Genomic DNA, 20,588 nt, shown 5'->3' with positions numbered 1-20,588 from the left:
TGGAAAGATAGATGAGAAGGTTAGGTAAAGTATGTCATTTTTTAGGGTTGTCATCAACTCTTTGCCTTACCACCACCCTTGAAAGATGGCTTTAAGTTGGTTTGACACGTCTCCATGACTTTTTTAAGTCAGTCCAAAGTGGGTGTACCCACACATCACCGGAAGGCTTTGTTCTTGCCTCATTATCTTGGTGAAAGTGACATGAGCTGAGCCGTGTTGAAGCTCTGCTTACCTGGCAAGACGTTACAGGACAGGATTAGGGTAGCAGTAGGGAGCGGGAGCTGCTGGTCTCTACGGAATACCAGGTACTGGCCAGGAGTTTCTCAGAACCAGAGTCACTCGAAGTTGAGAATCAGCAGTGTTTGTGGCAAAAATTGTTTTAAAAAGACTGGAGACTTAAGATAAATGTTTGCTCAGAGTGCAGCAAGGAAGTTGAGCCTCTTTTTTACCAGAGGGAAAGTTTTTCACGTGAGCAAAAGTTTAGGGATGGACACGTTGATCTCCTTACTTTTTAGTTCTTCTACCCTCTTGATCCTCCAGATTAGGAACTCCAGATCTCCGTGGCTTATTCATTGCCTTTCATTTGCCGTTGTGCTTGGCCTGTTTGTAAAAAGTTGTATGTCTACGCTGCCAGGAGTTCCACGAGTAGCCCAGTGCAAGTTCGTGCTGCCTCTCTGCCTGGTTTGCTGCCCCACCACTGCCTCCAAGAACGCCAAGTACAAGATCACCGTGGACACCAACAAACCTCCCATCAACCTCAGCGAAGCCTTCCCAGGTACACCATCACAAACAGTCACAACCTTACTTACTTACCTGCATCATTTACAACCTACTGTGTATCCCAAGGTCATCTACATAAGAGGCCTGTGTGTCAGCGTGTGCTGTCTTGTGTTATGGACAAATATTGTTCTAAACAAAGTCCTCTATGTCGGGTAATAAAGTGTTAAAATAACCCAAAAGATCTCCTTCTCCAAATGGCAAGGCGAAGTCGACGAGAGTGTTAGAAGTGTGTTGGAATGCCGGACAGGACCGTGACGTTGGCCTGTTTTAGTTTAGTACAACAGCCTTAAACGAGTGATGTCCATCATCGCTTTTCGAGGAGCTGCACTGTGGAAGGAAACAGCTTTGGTATTGACTTCCACACGGTCACAGCCAAGTGAAATCTAAACAGTCATCTGGGCTACATCCCCCACGGAAACTCCACGCTGACACACAGAGTGTTTAATACCACCATTCGGTGGAGTGTTTAGTCACCAAGTACACAAGCCAAAGTACAGTATTTATTGAACTTCGACAAATTGTTTAGAAATCTTTTATATTGGTAGGAGTTTGATCATGGATATGTTGGGTATGGCTTTTACTAAATATGGTCCAAAATTCAGACCAAGAGCTTCACTGGCAAGAATTTATAGCCAGTTATTTGATATTTTTAAAAATGGTTATTCGTGAGCGTACTATGTTCCATTGAGACGAACCGGTTTCTTTTTTTTTTTTTTGACAAATCATCATATTAAATATATTGAGTTTTATTTTATTAAATGCACATATATAGAGAGGTTTTTTTCCACAAGTGACGAAAAGAAAAAAAAAAAAAAACCTAAACAAAAAGAACAGCTGTATGTATAAAAGAGTTTACTTGTTCAATGTGTCCTTCGGTCCTTCCTTATATAATGAGACCCTATTTTAAAGGTGCTATATAGTGAAAATTGGCTTTTTCCTGTGTTTTCTTGGTTTTTAGTTTGCACCAACATTGCGAAAATGTGAAATCTGTGTGAAAACTACTGCGGTTTCTTCAGTTCAGTAAAGAAACTCTCCCAGACGTAATCACTGTGCCTTTCATAGCCTATAACTATACTATACTATTACGGCTATGTTTTTAAGCTTATCCAATGCCAAGAAATGTTCTGGGGTTTTTTTCTTTCTTTTTTTTTTAATCCTCTTTTTTTTTTTTTTTTTATTTTAAGTTAATGTTCACATTGACTATATAGCAAGAGTGAGTATTAGGCTTTGAGTTGGTTTAGGTCTAATATTAAATCACACTGTTGTTCTTTTTTTATTTAAAGAATGTCCGGGATTGCTTACGTATATTCTTGACTATCGGGAAGTCTCCGTGAAAATAAGAGAAACTTGACAGCGGTTTATTAGAAATACACAGACCTAATGTGTTTCATGCGAAATCTAATCGTTCAAATCATACATTATATAGCACCTTTAAAATGGACAGACGGTTACGACATCGGGATACTGATCGGAAGGTTCAAATGCGAGTTCAAACCTGAGCACCATCAAGCTGGGACCTTGAGCCTTGTTCGCAACCGTCAACTGTTGAGTTGTGTGCTGTCTGAGCTAAATGTAAAAAGTTACAGTATATTTTCAGTACAGTCTCACTAGCTATAGTTTCTACATCAGAACATCTCTCGTGTGTCCTTGGTGACGGGAGAATTGCTGTCGTCCTCCCCCTCATTATCAGCTGTGTATGATGGGTTATCTGGTTGTGGTGCGTGGGTGATGGAGGGGACAGCGTTGGCGCGGCAGACAGGGGGCCGCGTGGACTCGGAGATAAAAGCAGGGGCCGAAAGAAGGAGGGCAGATAAGGGGCACCACCATTGTGCTCACTTCACCTTGACTGGCGTCCTGTAGGGAGATAAGAGTGTCTATCTCTGTCTGACATCCCTCCTGCCACACAGTAGGACAATCTGTGAACCGTGTGTGCATGAAAGAGAGAGGTGTAGCAAAAAAAACAGGGGGAAAATAATCTTAGCAAAGAAAACCCGTTGCGTTTTTTTTAATTATATTTTTTAAAAAATTTTGCTTGTTTGTTTTGTTTACTGCTTTTCATTCATTGCTTGGTTTTTCTTGCTTATTTTAATTAAGAATTTTCAGGGAAGCCCGAGGATAAGGAGGGTAGCGCCCTGGCTTTCCAGTTTATCGCTGGCTCTCGGGTCACCGTCCTGGCCTCCAAAACATCCCGTGAGTGACGCACACACACACACACACATTCACACACATCCATCAGGAGAAAGAGTCCTGTGATCTGCTTTACGTTGGCAGGGGTTAATTACAGGTGTTGTGGAGAGCTGGGCAAAGGATGATAGCCCTGTTGTGTGTGTGTGTGTGTGTGTGTGTGTGTGTGTGTGTGTGTGTGTGTGTGTGTGTGTGTGTGTGCGTGGCCCTCCTGCAGAGCGTTACAGGATCCAGAGCGAAAGCTTTGAGGATATCTGGCTGGTTGCCAAGGAATTAGTGCAACGTTTCGAGCGGCATTTTGCCAAGCTCGGAGTCAAAGATTTCCGCAACAGCTTTTCCGGCCCGATCCCACTAGCCGAATACTTCGAGACTGTGGACCACCACTTTGAGGTGAGATGTTACGTTCGTACACAATTTTAACTCCTGAGAGACAATTTCAGCCAAAGTATATTTTATACGAGGAAATATGAAAGCACAAGTGTTAACTAAAGACAAATAAACTGCAGTCTACGTCCAAAAACTGGACACTTTCTGATAACCTCTTCAAAACAAGTCGATGTCATGAACTCTCACAATGCTGAACTGAACAAACAAGAGGAAATTTAAAGTGACACAGCTGTCTAACAACTTCCATTAATCATGTGGAGCTTCCGCTATTTCAATACTTTTTATCTGGTGTTTGTCCTTAAAACACTCGTGTGTGGAACTAATTCATCCGAAATCTCCGTCGCTATTCCCGAAGCAGCGTTTTAGAGCTAGTTACGGTGACGTCATATTCCTTACTTATTTCTCGAAAATGGAAATTGTCTGTCATTTTGTTTGTTGTTAAATGCATGTGCTGTGGTGGACAACAGGCTGACGTTTCTGTTAGTTCAGTTAACTCGGTGAAGTGATACGGAACTGTAATGCGGTCAAGACCTGCCTGGAACTACTTTAGCTGTGCATTAACTGAAGACCAATTGCACGCCTTAGAACGTCTGTCGGCCAATCAGAATCGAGTATTAAACAGCGCCGCGGTATAAGACATTTGAATCCAAACTGAATGCAATTTCTGAACATCTGCGTAAGTTTAATAACCTATTCATTAGCCGAAAATTGACTGACCGACGTGGCGGGTCCAAGAAACCGTTCCTGAAGAAACAAAGTTCATGTTACACATTTATAATGTGAGGGTGGACAGGAATATAACTAACATTTTGGGACATAAATTTAGCTGACAATAATAAAGATGACATTAAATGTAGCTTGTGTATACTTGTAGCTCGGTTTACACGTACTTCTACCTAAACAGAGTTTTTTTTAAACAGCTCTTGGAGTTCAGGGTACATGTAAACAGTTTAGTCGGAATAAATTTGTTCAGATTGATGATAAACACAGCTAGCAACCCCCCAACACATACACACACATACTGAAACATATGCACTGTTGTTGTTTTTGTTCATATTGTAGCTCCGAGTGAACACACAGAAGTATCAGGACCTGCTTTCAGAGCGAGCCGTCCAGTTCAGAGCCATCCAACGCCGACTGCTCACACGCTTTAAAGACAAGACCCCGGCCCCGTTACAGAACCTTGATACACTCATGGAGGGCACTTACCGTCAGGTCAGCACAGACACACACACACACACACACACACACACACATTCATGGAAATATGACATTATTGGGACACAGATCACACACTGACTTTGTGGGGACATTAGTACAACACGCACATTTATATACAAAATGAACTCTTACACACACACACACACAATATACACACACACACACAATATATACACACACATACACACACACGTGATATTCGCACACACACACGTTCACAGAAATATGACATTATTGGGACACAGATCACTCTTTCTTTGTGGAGAAATTAGTCAACAAGCACATTTATATACAATATACGCACACACACACACCATATATACACACACACCCACACACCATACACACACACACACCATATACACACACACCATATACGCACACCCACACACACAAACACGCACACACACACCCACACACACCATATTCACACACACTCACACACACACACATGTTCACAGAAATAGGACATTATTGGGACACAGATCACTCTTTCTTTGTGGAGAAATTAGTCAGCAAGCACATTTATATACAATATACGCGCACACACACACACACACACACACACACACACCATATATACACACACACCATATACGCACACACACACACCATATTCACACACACACACATGTTCACACACACACACATGTTCACAGAAATAGGACATTACTGGGACACAGATCACTCCACTTTGTGGAGAAATTAGTCAACAAGCACATTTATATACAATATACGCACGCACACATACGCGCACACACACCATATATACACACACACATGTTCACAGAAATAGGATATTATTGGGACACAGATCACTCCACTTTGTGGAGAAATTAGTACAACAAGCACATTTATATACAATACCCTCCCCCCCCCCCCCCCCCCCCACACACAGAGTCTTGCACTGAATGGGCACAGATTTATGATGTCTCTCTAATGGGTCTCTTGATGTTACATTACCCTCACAGCTAATAGCGCAACCTTTCACTCATGACCAACATTCAGTAGGCACATATGGTAGCTCAACTTTCTACAAGCTTGGTGTGTTTGTACTTGTTTTTTTTTTTTTTTGTCAAGTGCCGTCATAAAACTGATTAGCACTTTGTGAGACCGTGTGTGTTGGTGTGATTACAAAGTGATGGTCCTCTGAAAGAACTGTTTACTCCAGTGACACAGGGCTACTCCCTCTCAATGAGCAGCTATTTGCATTAGGAAGATTGTGATTAACAGTGCGGATGTGTGTCTTTAAAAGTGCGTAGTTGTAGCTGTAGATTTCAGCAAAAGGTTACAGGAAAGGTACAAGGTACACTAATGTTCGCTTGGCATTGCATAGCAAAACTAGAGTCAAATGAACTTTAGCAGAACATCAGCGATCCTTTAAACAAAAGTTTCTAGTCGAGTGTACTACAAAGGTTCAGCATTGAACGGTTTATAGTGACTTCTTTGTGAGGATGTAATTACAGAGCTGAAGGATTTTCCAGACTACATTGCAACATTCAAACACTGTCATGTCTTCACCACTTTCTTTTTTTTTTCTAACCAAATAGATTTCATATAAACAGCCCACTCTTGGGCTAGTCACAGTTTTGGAAATGAAACATGTTTTGACAGCTCTGAGTGTCTGTGTTTAGGAGGTGTTACACAATGTTGACATTTCTCATTATAGTAAAAAAAAAAAATTCTTTTTTTTATTTATTTATTTTTTTTATAAACCTTGGAAATTTGGTTAGCAGTCCATGTTAAATGTAATTTTAGTCAAACCGAGTCGTGTTTTTTTTTATTTTTTTTTTATTTTTTTTTATTTATTTATTTATTTTTAATTTATCAACACATCCAAGGGAAATTCTTGGCATTTCTGATTGACAGAAATACACAAGTTCCACATTGTTGAACATATCCTGAGATAAAGACTGTAGAAAAAGCTTCTCAGAGGCTAGAGAGTAGCCTTGTTAACCGATTATCTGAAACAAATTGGAATGAAATGAATAGCCTACTTTGAATGTGTGTTTAAAAAAAAAAAGCCTCGTCTGATACAGTAGATAGACATAGCGTGGGTGCGTGCGTGCGTGTGTGCGTGTGCCTCTTGCTCCATCATCCCTCTTCCTGTCTCTTTTCCCAGTGCTTGACTTGCGGACGGCGTGCGGGAAATGGTGACACCCTATACACAGTATAATGTGATGTATACACACACCGTCAGAACGGGGGGCGTATCGATGGGTCCGGAGAGTGATGTGCACTCTAAATTCATTATTCAACTCTTTTCATTTGCAAACAAAAACACACACCACAGATAGATAGAAGCGCTTGCAGTGATGAGGTGGGAACATATCTCCGATGTTTTAAGGTTTGGATAAATTTTGAGTTTTGTCCTCGTCACATTTCCTCCATCTCTTGTTTATACTCTTACCTGAACACATTTGCATGACATGTCATACTTTTTGTATCCATTTGTAGTTCTGTATAACGTTGTAGAATATCCGTGAATCAAGTTATCACCTACGTTATATTGTTTTCTCATGTTTAAGTGGAGCCTCCACCCCAGGTCCCTAATTTGTCATTTGTTACTATAGAAAAGATTAGTTCTTTAGTTCCTTCTTTCGTTATTATTATTATTATTATTATTATTATTATTATTATTTGCATATAAAGTGAGAGGGCACTGTGGTTCCCCCTTTGGGGAAGTCTGGTTCAATGATAAATCACTGCTGGATAAAAGATGGCTTAAAGTAGGGACCCCCACTGGAACGTTGCCATCCTGCGAAAGTTAGTTAAAAGACATCTGGCTTTTATTTTCAGATGCTACTGAAGGCACGATTAGCTGAACCGTGTGGGTTAGATTAGGGCTGGAACTGAACTGTGCGTGAAGATCGGAGCAGGGCAGGGAACACCAACTTCACAAGATGTGTGGCCAATCGAGTCTTTCAAAGAATTTGCTTGATTGAGCAGTAAATGCTCTACGAAAGAGCGTTTTAACATCATAGCGATATTGCATGTTAAACGTGTTTCAGTCCAATAATAGTTTAAAGATCATAAAGCAAACTCTGACTTGCAGGGATGGGGTGCTTGGCTTTTCCTACTTTACCTTTAACGTTAGAGTGCAGAGTGGTCGGCTTTAGAGAAGATAAAGGCTTCGGGTGGTGTTTGTTGTGGTTGCCATTGAAATTCACTTTGCGGGCAGCAGAGGCCTCTACAGATTGCTCAGTTCCGTAAATGCAGAGCACATGTGCACAAATAGTCTCTGTCATGAACTGTCTACTCTTTTGGCTTTGAACCAGCCCTGAAGTTCATGTCACTCATGCATTTTTGATGAGACTCTATCACCATACATTAGCAAGCTGTGGCTTGTGCCGTGCAGCCACGATGATGTTCCACATGTTTGTGGATGGTTAAGATTTCACCTTCTCATTGCGCTCTCTCTCTCTCTCTCTCTCGCGCTCTCTCTCTCTCTCTTATACCCTTATATTTTATTCATGAAAGGATGTGGATGATGGTCTTGTGCCATCCTGATCAGTTCTGCTTTTTATAAAGTCGTCCTGGCTGCTCTGATTCTGATCCATTGGCGCTCACGCTTGTAAACACAAGGGTCAGTATCCAGCCTAATGACCCAGAGAGTGTTGCTTTAGCTTTCCTGTCAACCACTAGCAAAAGGGCTTGGCACTCATTTCAAGATGGGGTCAGAAGATGGCAAGCAAATAAGAAAAGTCTCAGAGGCAACTGGGAGAATTTCAGGGAGGGGGAAATCCCCAGCAGTCTCCATTCCCTCAAATATTTTGCCTCATACTGGACCCTTAGAAAGACCTTGCCATGTTACCACACAAGCCTGTTAGGTTCCGTTTGCCTCTCTGTAATTAGCAGCTGAAAGGTGTAAGAGGCTGTGCTGTGAGTGATGGGCCTCAGCAAAGACTCATAATAGAGGCCTCTCTCCTGACAAGCTTGATTTATTCGGGCTCAAATGGGGGCACTAAACAGGCCTAAACGGTTGCTAAAAGCACCCAAACAAGGGCCAACACTGATCCCCCTGTCTCTTTGAGACCTGTCATTAATGTTTGATGGTCAGAGATTTGTGTGTGCTTGTGTGACGCCCAGTTTGAGAAGGAGGTCTGTCAGATAGTAGCCCTGTTTGTGTAGCACATGAAAAGCCTGAGGGAACCTGTCCTGCGCCCCTTCCAACCACTCCAAGCTCATCAAACGAGATACATGTGATACTCCTCAAAAGTTCCTAGGCAGCTATGGTTGACATGAACATCTAAGGAACTGTGATAGAGATAAATGGCAGTCAGCACCAAGCAGGAGCAAAACAGCTGTCCTGACCACATTCTGGATACTTTGTTGTGTCACTTGCCACACTAGAAGAAAAGAAAGTAAAGAAGTACCACCCCTGAGCCAATCACATAAAGCCAAGAGTCTTTGTATATGAATCTGTCTGTGTTTACAATACTAGACCATCTCTTATCTGTGCCATTATTATTTTTTTTTTTAGATCCTGGAAGCACACAGGCACAGCGATATCCTTGTGAGAACTGTCCAGGTGTTTGCCCAAAGGGAGGCAGATTCAGTCGGGGGGTTGAGGCCCAGGCATGCTGGCAGATCTTCTGTAGGAATCTCTTGGAAAAGTTTACACTGCCCGATCAAAAACTATACAGCTGGCATCACAAAACATTGCCGTGTGTGTACGTGAGAAACAGCAGCAAAAGCCGCATTTGGTTTCCCATCTATTCTTGCCGGGTTTTTTTTTTCTCTCTACCTATTAATGCCTGCGTGATATGAGTAATGTAATATCTTGTCTCAGTGAGATGCATTTGGGAGCTACAATGGCTGACTCTCCACTGGGAGCACCCTGCTAAACCAGCTTATTTGTGGCCATGTTGCCATAGAATCGGGATCGTATTAAGAAATGGAGCATATCTTTTGCCTGCTGCTCTTTTGTGATGGATTCTGAGCCTCAAGCACCATGCCAATAGGATTACCTGTATTGTAATTAAAATGGCCCACACTCAACCTCAAAACTCTCTCACAGGAATAGTTTGTTTAATTCAACCAGCACCATATTCCTTCTTACCAATTCACATTTCATTTGTATATTTGACTGATGTGCACTTGTTTTACTTAATTTTTTTATTTCTTTTTCCTTAGTTCTTTTTTTTTTGGCACGTATTCAGTCAGACCACCTAGAATTTCTCATTTAGGTGGTATTTGCTTGTTCTTGAAGCTCCTCATGGTTCTATTGTGGGTCCTCTGGGCTAGTTGGACCTGCAGTTGAGCTGAGTGACTTTTCACGCTTCACTGGCACAAACACTCACCCAAACATTATCCATTTTGCAGGTTTTCCTTCTCCGTAATAGTTCTTGCCTGGCAACTGAGATTCATACTTGATGTATTCGTGGGTGGGAGACTGAACAATAAACTGCCGGACGGCTAATCTGATGTGTTGCCCATTTGTGGAGTCATCACCCCTGAAATATCTTGATAAACAATCCAAGTTTTTGAATCCAAATAAAGTCTCTCTGCCATACTACCCACCCCGCCAGCCACCGTGCCATCTGCTCTAGATACAGCGGCAAAATGCGACTTAAAAGCTAGCGCTATCTTCCGCATGGAGAGATAGGCTTTGTATTAAGATAGATATTGTTTCAAGACATAACTCAACATGTTCTCACGATCACCTGGAATTCTTGGCATGATGGCTAATTGGGGACCGTGCACTTGTTCAGTAGCACTTGCTTGCTGCAGATATTCTTCTCAGTCAAAACTGGCAAATTTGACATTATGAAAAAATGGTTTATTTGCAGCAAATGGTGAACTATAGCATTTATTTAAAAAAGAAAAAAAAAAAAAGGAACTCGGCGATGGACTGGTGGCCCATCCAGCGTGTATTCCCACATCATGCCCAGTGTTCCCAGGATAGGCTCCAGATCCACCACAACCCTAACCAGGACAGAGTTGTTAGTGAAGATGAATGAATAAATGAAGAAACATTGTATTCAACAAGCAGATGGAATTCTGCAATGGATTGGCATTCCATCCGGGTTGTATTCTCACCTCATGCTCAGTGATCCAGGGACAGGCTCCGGATTCACTTTGACCCTGACCAAGATAAAGTGATTACAGAAGAAGAACGAATATGGAGTTGCGTGAGCTGAGCTGAGCTGATTGAATTCTGCGATGGACTGGCAACCCATCGATGGTGTATTTCTGCCTCGCACCCAGTGTTTCCAGGGCAGGCCTTAGATCCACTTTGACCTTGAGTGGCTGCTGAAGATTAAAAATTGAATGATTGAATGGAAAAAAAATTGAATTGCATGAGTGTATGGAATTCTACGACAGACAGACATCCCATCTGGGGGTGTATTTCCACTTTGTTTCCACCTTGCGTTCTCGGAATAGACTTTGATCGACTACGATTCCAACGAGGGTAACGCCATTACTGAAGATGGATGAATTCATGAATAAATGAATGTATGATAGTCCATTCCAGGGTGTATTTGCAGTTCAAACCCAGTGCTACCAAGATAGGTTCCAGATCCAACTTGACCCTGACCAGGATAAAGCTTTTAAAGAAGATGAATGAATGAATTAATCCAGAAATTTGGAATCGCATAAGCAGGGCTGGAACAATAATGGAATCCTCATCCTACTCAACACTCACCTTGATTGAAAGTTAAACACGCTCCCGTGGATGTTTGGTTTTTTGGAAAAGAGAGTTGAAAGCACACAGAGGATATATAGCACTTGTTAAGAGCTGTGGTTTCTCAGGGAAGTTCTTGTCGTTAGATTTAAGACTGCATGCTTTGGCTGTACGCGTTTGCGTTGAGGTGCTCCCGGAGTGGAAAACGTAGAGATTTACACGTCTTTATGGCTGACCTGCATGAATGAATAAGTGCGTATGTTCCAGCTCGGCATGTGTACCTTTTGCAGGTTAGGAAAGCAGGGAATGACCAATTTTCCAGGGAGTGACCAAGTTTCCAATCGTCTTATAAAGACATGAATATTGGTGTTCTTATGGAGAGTTTTTTTTTTTTTTTTTTTAATGGTGGTATAAATGTGTCAGGTGAAAACACGTGGGGAAAATGTCCGGGGTTTTTGTTGTTGATCGGTAAAGGTCTCTGCTTGCCTTTTTGAGTATAATGGAACAGTCCTGCGCTCCTGACGGACGGCTTTCCCAAGCCCGTTTCTCTAAAGTCAACACGTCCTTCGTGTCCACGTTTTGCCTTTCCGCTGCCTAGATTAGTGCAACAATGGCAGATTTATGCGATTACACGTATTTGCTCTGTAATCAGAGGCCCCGCATGGCAAAGGCCAGGCTATGCCGGATATTTATCTTGTTTCTGTAAATTCTGAAGCGCGCGAGCGTGTGTGTGTGTGTGAGTGTGTGTGTGTTTTCTTTCGTCTTCCTCGAGCAAAGCTGTTCAAAGGAGGCCATTGAGAGAAAAGCAAACAGCTATGATGGAGCCAAACAGGAGCATGCACTGCGAAAATCTGTGGCCTACAATCAGCCCACTGTCACCTGCCCCCTCCCCCCCCCCCAATTACCATTAGCATTTGCATGAGAGAGAAAGAGAGACGAGTGTAGAGGAGATATTCAACCCACGGCACAATCACGCATGCATTGAGCACGCGCCAGCTTGCCGGAACGGCCTCAAAAGTTTCCAGATGCGACCTTAGCTGCTGTTAAAGGTTAAACACACATAAACATACTTCTATAGTTTTGTAGCAGGTTCTTCATTTCCTTTACCAAAGATTCTGTTTCTCTTTGGCACGATTTCCTTAGTATATTTTCCTGGATTTGTGTCCAGTTTGTATCAAATCTTTCTGCACTTGCCATCAGCAGTCAGCCTTCGCCAGCAGTGTAGCCCCTTCTCCTGTTGCCTGTGCCCAAGCTGGCCACTCTGGAGAGCCCTTTTTAAAGGCGCTCAGTGCTTATAACCTTTAATTCGAGCCATTTAACCGCAGTCAACTGACTCTCTGTCTTTTCGGGCTTATTTTATATTAGTCATGTGGCAGGTTTTTCCCCAAGCTTTCCACTTTCCCAGCCCGAGTGTCGAACCCGTTCGCCTGTCACACGTCTATTAGCGCTTTATGTCGCGCATATATCCGCATATATTCGCCCCAATGAGAGTTAAAATACATGTCGGATTTGTTACGCGCCCCTGAAGAGCGGGCAGTTTAAGGGGCTCTCGGAGGGCAATGGAATGTCACGAGGGTCTGCTTTCAGCGAAGGGGGATGGCATATGGAGGAAAATGGAGAGGGGGAAAAAAAAAAAGAGATGGTGAGTGAATTAGGTGAATTAGCGTTTGCCTGAACTAAAGAGTTCTGGTAAGAAAAGGTCATATTTGGCCCCTTAGACAGGGTGGTGCACTAGTATCTTCTTTCAGATTGTGTGGTTGTGTGTCCTTTGTATATAGAGATGCCACAGTTGCACACCTGGCAAGGTTTCCTTCTGTTTTTCAGACTCGCTGGCACATGCACACACACACACACACACACACGTGCACATGCTTTGACTTGTGATTCGCTCAAAGATTGGACCAGGGTAAACATACTAACTATTTGCTTCTCTAATGTTGTGTTGTCTTAAGGACACAGCCAGACAAGAGAGTGTTATCTCCTGTAGATACACACAGTGGCGTCTCATCTGGGGTTTTGTCTTGTGTTCTTGTTTGTGCATTTCGGATTTTGGGCATGTTTTTGTGTGTGTGTGTGTGTGTGTGTGTGTATGTAATCCTTCAAGTACAGGATTAGGTTAACAGGTTATTAAAAGTAGTGCTGTTAATAGTTGTTTCCTCTAATAAACTTTGGTTTTTAGTACATTACAGGTTCTTGAGGATTCTGGTCTAGGGCTAAATGATGCTCAGTCACAGAGCGCTTTATTAGAAATGCTTGTACACCTGCTCATTCATGCAATTATCCGTTCAGGATATCGTGTGGCGGCAGTGCAGTGCATAAAATCATCCAGATACACCTCAGTTAATGTTCAGATCAGATTATCCGGGCTTGGTACCGGCACTGAGAGTGCACTGGCATGTGCAGCCCCTAGTGGCTGGGTTGGTCAACTACCCAGGAATCGAACCCGGGACGCAGGTTCCTAGCCTCTAGACCACCAGGGTACTGAAAGGCACTTATAACTAAAAAGCTATTACAGTATTTTTACTTTTCTACCATTCTCAAGTACTATGATGAGCTATTTTTGTCGCATACACCTCCATATCGCTATCAAAGAATGTAGCTTGGGTAAAATCATTTTTTCAGCTAATATAGTAATGGTACAATGGAGGATGACTGTTTTTAGTGTGTGCAGTGTGAGCAGGGTCACTGTGTGGAGGTGGCCTGGCTGCAGCATGGGAGGTGAGTTTGGGCTTGTGATTACAGAGCGGGAGCAAGCGTCTGCTAAAATGAGTAGAGAAAGCTGCTCTAATGAAAGGCCTCCTCTCTGCCTCTCAGCATCTAAATTTGGAAGCTTGAATGAAGTACAAATGAACGTACACAAACCTCCAGCGGCCTATCTCTGCAGGTCTGGCGGCAAACACGTTCGTTTCTAGTGCCGTTCCAGCGGTACGTGCAGTCAAGGTTCCAGAACAATCAGAACGCAGCATGGGAAAAGCTGCTTGGGTTTTATTGCATGATCTTGGTTTAATGGGCATTCAAGATAAACTTGATAATATTTAGTAATTTATGAATGTTTTTATTCAAATCTTTATTGCATTCCCGGCATTCATTTAATGACCCTTATCTGGAAAAAGATGGTTGGTTGTTGTTTCGGGACCTGTATTGAATTAGACAAAGTCCTCAGGCTCCAATCTGACCCACACCTGACTACTACACCACCTCCTCAGTTCATACTTTTAATCCCACCTGCATTTTGAAAAATTCTCTAATGGTCACTTATGCCATTCTGGAGTATCATGATATAGGTGTCCACAATATGCAAGAAGAAGCTCAAGAAATCAGTGAAACTCTCCTTTAGTTCCATCCATTCATCTTCTATACTGCTTATCCTTCCTTCAGGGTCACGGGGAACCTGGAGCCTATCTCAGGGAGCATCGGGCACAAGGCGGGGTACACCCTGGACAGGGTGCCAATCCATCGCAGGGCTAGTTAAATCCAAAATCCATTTAAATCCATCCATCTATCCAATTTTCATACCGCTTATCCTACACAGGGTCACGGGGGAGTCTGGAGTCTATCCCAGGGAACTCTGGGCACAAGACGGGGGACACCCTGGACAGGGTGCCAAAACATCAGGGCACAATCGCACACACATTCACACACTACGGACAATTTGGAAATGCCAATCAGCCTACAACACGTGTCAACATTGCCAACGTACTAACCACGAAGCCACCAAAAACCCCCAAAACAGCACACCCCAAAGTGTTTTATTCCTCTTATACCACTGCAATTTTCTAAGAAATACCCTTTTTTTTTTTTTTTCAGCATCTTGTGGTGACATCTTATGTTGTGGATCATCCGCAAAACAGTGGAGCCTCCTTCCAAAAATGTTTGACAAACTGCTAGCCATGTGTGTCTAGGAACAATGTCCATATAAACAAGCCTTTTTATTATTATTATTATTAAAAAAAAAAAAAATTGTGCTTTTTGTTGTTGTTTTGTTTTAAATTTAATATAAGTGAAGCTTGCTTAACTCCTGGCCGTCTGCACTGAAAACAGTCTAGATTTTTTTTTTTATGGACTCCAAGCCAAGGCCAGTTAAAGGTGAGCTTCAGAAGACCAAAACATGGGTAGGAATTAAAAACAAAGAAAGCTTGGGTTACATAATCAGACCAAGGAATTTTACAGGAGCAAATTAGCATCAGTGCTTTGGAGACTAAAATATCATCTAGAAACATTCCTAACAAGTCTTTCTTTTAGTTTTTAAAAACCTATTCATTTCTGAGCCACTTTAATTTAACGATCTTATCGAGAGTTACTTGTTGGTCCTACTTTTAATGTTCTGAGGGGAAAAAGGAGAAAAAAAAAAAAAAGAGACCAGATTTGCTGAATGAACATCCATGTTCACGGCGAGACTTTACTGTAGCAGGATCAGAGTGTCAGCCTCACAGAGGAGCAAGAGGATTAGCAAGAATCAGGGGAGAAAAAACAAAGAGCTCTGGCCTTATCAAGCCGTGTGGTTTGGAGCCTTCCACGGCGGCCGATAAGCCGAGCTCAGGTTGCCCGTGTGGGTTGCCAGATGCTATCGCGAGCGCAAGCCTTTCTCAAGCCTCCCTGACTCTCCGCTCCAAAGGCACAGTTTATAAACAAGCATTGTCCGGGCCAAGCGACCGAGAGCTATCGAGCGGCGCGCTATCTCCGCACCATGACCGAACACAAAAGCAGTTACTGTCTAGGATTATTTGTTAGTATGATGCTGATCTCTCTGTCTCTCTCTCCCTGGGGAGCTGTTTCCCTTTTCCCACACACACACACTAATATTTTCAGAAATATATGTCCGCACACACTCTTACTCTAACTGTTATTTCCTGCTTGTATAAGCAAGTGATATTTTAATATATCTATGAATTTTTTTTTTTTTAATTTAAAAAGTGTATTATTATTTGTTCTATTCGAAAGCAACTGTTTTCCATGTACTTGGATCCAAACACAGGCTACATCCTTGAAAAAGTTCAGGCTCGGCCCATCCTCCATCGTGCAAATCATTTTCTCTTGTTGGCGTCTGAGCCGGACGGTGTTTAATTCATATCCTGTATCTGTGATTCATCATGTCTGTCTCTACATCTGTTTTTATAGCGGCCTATTTAGCTATCTAGCAGTCTGTCTAGCGATCGATCTAGACGGCATCTGTCTGTCCTGTTGTCTCCGTCTCTCCGAATCTGTTCTCTGAATCGTTCCCCGATGTGTACTCTTAGTAAAATCAGTCACAGTGAGTGGCATAGATTCCAAACAGCCGCCCCACCCCCCCAAAAACCAATACATAGTCACATATGCGTCACATAGTGACACGTGGTATTGGACGTTGGTATTTGACTAGAAGGAAATTTTGTTTTGAGTACCAGTATCAGTGCATTCCTGTATATTATTTGATATTTTATATATATGTAATATGATATATTCGCTATGTGAATATATAAGCTCTACACGCCAACACAAGACACCTCGCATGCCGTCTCGTCCTTACAAAGGTATCGCTCTGGTGCGCATTGTCGATTGTTAAAGCACTACAAAAGCCGAGCTTGTTTTCCGTCTGCATCCATTCCATTGTCTCATAAAACCTCCTCGTTACCATTCAATAATTCATGTTCCGCGGGGAAACCTCAGAAAGAACCCCGCCGCACTGCACTTCGGGGGAAAGTCCGCTCTCAACCCGCTACAGACAGTCTCACACTTCAGTCCTCTCCTCTCCGTTCCTCTCGGTACTTTTCCACCAGGTTATCTCACCCCCAGAGCATCCCAAATATTCCCAAATTTGTTGCAAGAACGTTCCGTCGATGTCGCAGCCTCCCGATCGGTCGAGCAACTTCCCATCGCCAAGGTGCAAGCAAGACCGCAAACCAAAAGCATCCCTCACCCAAAAAGTCAAACCGAATAAACGAATAAATAAAGGGATGTTTATCCCAGCTGGGGAGATATTTTCTGCTTCTCAGCTTGTGGCTCCGTCCCTCAGGGATAATGGATTTGCTTGGCTCGGCCTCGGTGCTGGTTACTGGTCACGGTTTGTTTTGGGTCATAAATGTTACGTCGGAAATAGATGGGTATATTTAGGCTGTGTAATTTTTGCGAAATGCGAGGGTAAGCGACCGGCTATGGCAACTCTGTGTGTCTGTGTGTGTGGACCACCTTAGAACCAGGGTGTTCAAGTCAAATGCTCTGCCCGAATGACTCAAAATCAGCTCATGTGCCAAGGTTTTGACCCTCAGTTCAGCTGCAGAAGATTTCCCACAAGTCTGGGACCCTCTGGTGAGCGCGAACGCTTTAACCGGAGGGTTTCAGTGGTCCTTTTGCAGTATGAAACAAGATGCGAGGCTGCACTCTGTCTGCTAATCTCCTCTCCTGGACAGTCGGGCCTGGATCCAGTCCTTCACACCAAATACACACTCGCAGGCACGCACGCACACACGCACGCACGCACACCGCCCTGGCTTAAATGTGCCTTTGTTCCTCCTCAGCTGGCATCAATCCCTGGTCCTCACAAAAGCCCCTTCACCACAGTTCAGTTTGCCTTGGCACAACAGCCTGTTTTATCACCACACACTCCTGTCCGTTAGCAGGCTTTGCTTTCAAAGGCAGCTTCCTGGTTTTCATCCCTCTGAGACCCGGCGGTTCGAGAGCGATTAAACGTGAGTGAAAACTCCTAGGCGTACAGGTGACAGGTCACTTCAGCAGCACTGAATCTGTGTGTGTGTGTGTGTGTGTGTGTGTGTGTGTGTGTGTGTGTGTGTGTGTGTGTGGTATGTGAAAAGTATACTGTATAAATAATGCCTGTTCTCCTACAGATGACAATTTTCAGTATTTTTACTGCGCTGAACTGATTGGAAGGCTTTTATCGTAAAGTGTGGCCCCGTTTTTTTTTCCCTCCCTCTCACTCAGTTCAGCAATCTTTCCTCTCAACACAGCTTCCGTTCCCCTCTGTGGACGGAGCGCAAAATCTTTCGCGTGCGTAAGTTAAAGCCAGCGTTTGCACCTCTCGTAACCTCCCACAGGAGTCTCCAGTTCAAGTCTGGAACGAAGCGTTTGGAGGAAATGAATGGAGATGTAATGACTCACATTTTTCCTCTCTCTCTATCTCTCTCTCTCTTTTTTTCTCTTCTTCCTCTTTATCAGGTGATAGCGTTGGCGGATGCAGCGGAGGAGAACCGAGCGTGTTTGGTACAGGCCTTCTCCAAGTTACGCAGCGCTACGCACCTGCTCATCCTTCTGGTCTCTCTTTGGCAGGGACTCGGCATCGATCAAACCGCTATACTAGAGGCGACGCTACTGCCACTGCTACAGGATACACCACAACTGGTGAGGACACACACACTTTACTGTGTTTCAATTATTGAGGTCCTGATATAAGGAATTAATGCACACCAGCCAGCCAATCAGAAATGAGTGTCTGGTGTATAAAGGTTTTTATTCTCGCTCTAGCTAGCTCAATCCGTTTTTATTTGAGTTGAGGTTTGGTGTGAGAGGTCATTAGGGACATGTATCTGCTTATTGCCTTGCTATATGACAATGCAACTCCTCTGAACACACACACACACACACACACACACAGATCAGATAGCAGTGCTATAAGCTCTATGCTACTGGCACTGCTGTAGTTGTCATCACAGCTGTACAATGCACAAATACAGTGCGATGAGACGGTTATAGCAAAGACTGCACTAATGTTACTGCTGCCTTTCATGCATCTGTAGTAAAAGAACACCCACACACTGTCACTCTCTCCTCTAAGTACCCTATTTTGGGTAGTGCCCTTGACCTCAGAGGCCCCAAAGCGTAAACGCGGCCCGTGTTGGCTGCCGCTGCTGAAAGCTGACCAATTGTTTGTGCTCTTTAGGAACACTATCGGGGTTTCGTGTGTGTGTGTGTGTGTGTGTGTGTGTGTGTGTGTGTGTGTGTGTGACTGACGTGATCCATTTCATAAACAAGCAGATTGAAAGAAGTAGTCCATTGAGCACTGACAGATCAACGAGAGAAAGTGTTTGGATTTTTCTTTTTTGTGTTTTCCGCTCTCGTTGACTGTCAGGGGGAAAAAAGTTTTACCCGGCCGAGGCACGAGGCGGTTGGTCGTTTCTTACCGCCTTTTTTTTTTTTTTTTTTTTAAATTATATAAAGCTTTATATAATTTAAATTATATAAAGCTGTGTGTCAGTGAGCACTTTTTAAAATGGAAGAAAATAATGAGCATATATTTCGTTCCTTAGTCAGAGCAACAGTCCTGTCTTGTCTCGTCCTGTCTCGTCTTGTCAAGTCTGGTCACATCTGGTCTTGTCTCGTCCTGTCTGGTCTTGTGAACTGAATTATGGGATTGCCATCAATTAAAGTTAAACATGCTGCCGGCATAGTTTAAATTTATATATACATATCGACAGACGATCCAACGTGCATACAGACCAACAAAAATACAGACTCAGACAGGCAGGCAAATGGACCAATTGATAGACAGACAGACCAAACAAGAAGCAAACTGACCGATAGATAGGTAGTCAGACTAACAGACAGACCAAGAGTGACGGACAGGAAGGCAGATTGACTGACTGATAGACAGGTACACAGACCAGCCAACAGGCAGACAGAGAGAACGATTGACCGACTCCTCTTGAAATCCAAACCAAAATGAAAAGGTCATCTTGTTAATAGTATTAAACTGTATAAATGATTATCAGACACAGTACTGAATAAATATGATTGTTCATGGTTTATTGCTTGTACCGAGTTACGCCACACTGTGTGATTGCACTTAGTCCCGTGCTGCTTTAGGGGGCGCGTTTCGAGATCTGCCGCATTGCTCCTTCCCAGTTATCAATTAACCCGATGTTCTGTTCAGCAAACACACACACAAGGCTCGGGGCTAATCCCAGCTGCAGGCGTCACTGCAAATACCTCCAGAATGAAAGCGGTGAGCTCCTTCCCTGGTAAACGTGCTCCACAGTGACAGGTGGCACACACACGTGCACACACACACACACACACACACACGCACCAAATCACTCGTACACACCAGGGCTGTAATTTGCCGCAGAGCTATATAAGCCGACATCTAAAGCAGTACGGTGTCCTCATCTGAATGGGCGTGCTAATTTTAGAGCAAATCCATGTATACATACATGGCCTGCTATATTTATATTCCACTCCTCTGTGCATGCCACATGTGTGAGCTAATGCAGGCAATGACAATTACCACCAATTACACCCAATTACTGGGGAATCCTTTTTATAACGCGACCACACGAACACACATACACCCAGACTGGCTTTTTTAAAGGTGTCCTTCGCTGTTTCCGCTTCGCTTGCCGGATACGCTTTACTGTCGAGGACGAGGGGAAGGGGATGGTAAGCAAGCCGTAAAAGTAGC

At 43.3% G+C, this 20,588-nt stretch overlaps 1 protein-coding gene across 5 annotated transcripts in view; it reads left to right on the top strand.

Moving 5' to 3' along the window:
• bbs9 (Bardet-Biedl syndrome 9) overlaps nucleotides 1-20,588 on the top strand; it is a 113,832-nt gene that overhangs the window by 39,401 nt on the left and 53,843 nt on the right. For 4 of the 5 annotated variants that reach the window (XM_053650933.1, XM_053650934.1, XM_053650932.1 and 1 more), the window contains 5 exons: nucleotides 635-775; nucleotides 2,875-2,970; nucleotides 3,182-3,354; nucleotides 4,414-4,566; nucleotides 18,350-18,532. In XM_053650933.1, coding sequence (XP_053506908.1) covers nucleotides 635-775; nucleotides 2,875-2,970; nucleotides 3,182-3,354; nucleotides 4,414-4,566; nucleotides 18,350-18,532 — 746 coding nt within the window. Of the gene's footprint in view, nucleotides 1-634; nucleotides 776-2,874; nucleotides 2,971-3,181; nucleotides 3,355-4,413; nucleotides 4,567-9,055; nucleotides 9,246-15,007; nucleotides 15,135-18,349; nucleotides 18,533-20,588 lie in introns of those variants that run through there. The other variant, XM_053650936.1, reaches the window with a different exon arrangement.

This window comes from Ictalurus furcatus, chromosome 20 (assembly GCF_023375685.1).
Source record: "Ictalurus furcatus strain D&B chromosome 20, Billie_1.0, whole genome shotgun sequence".
Taxonomy (NCBI): Eukaryota; Metazoa; Chordata; class Actinopteri; order Siluriformes; family Ictaluridae; genus Ictalurus; species Ictalurus furcatus.
This window is presented reverse-complemented; position numbering and strand designations above follow the sequence as displayed.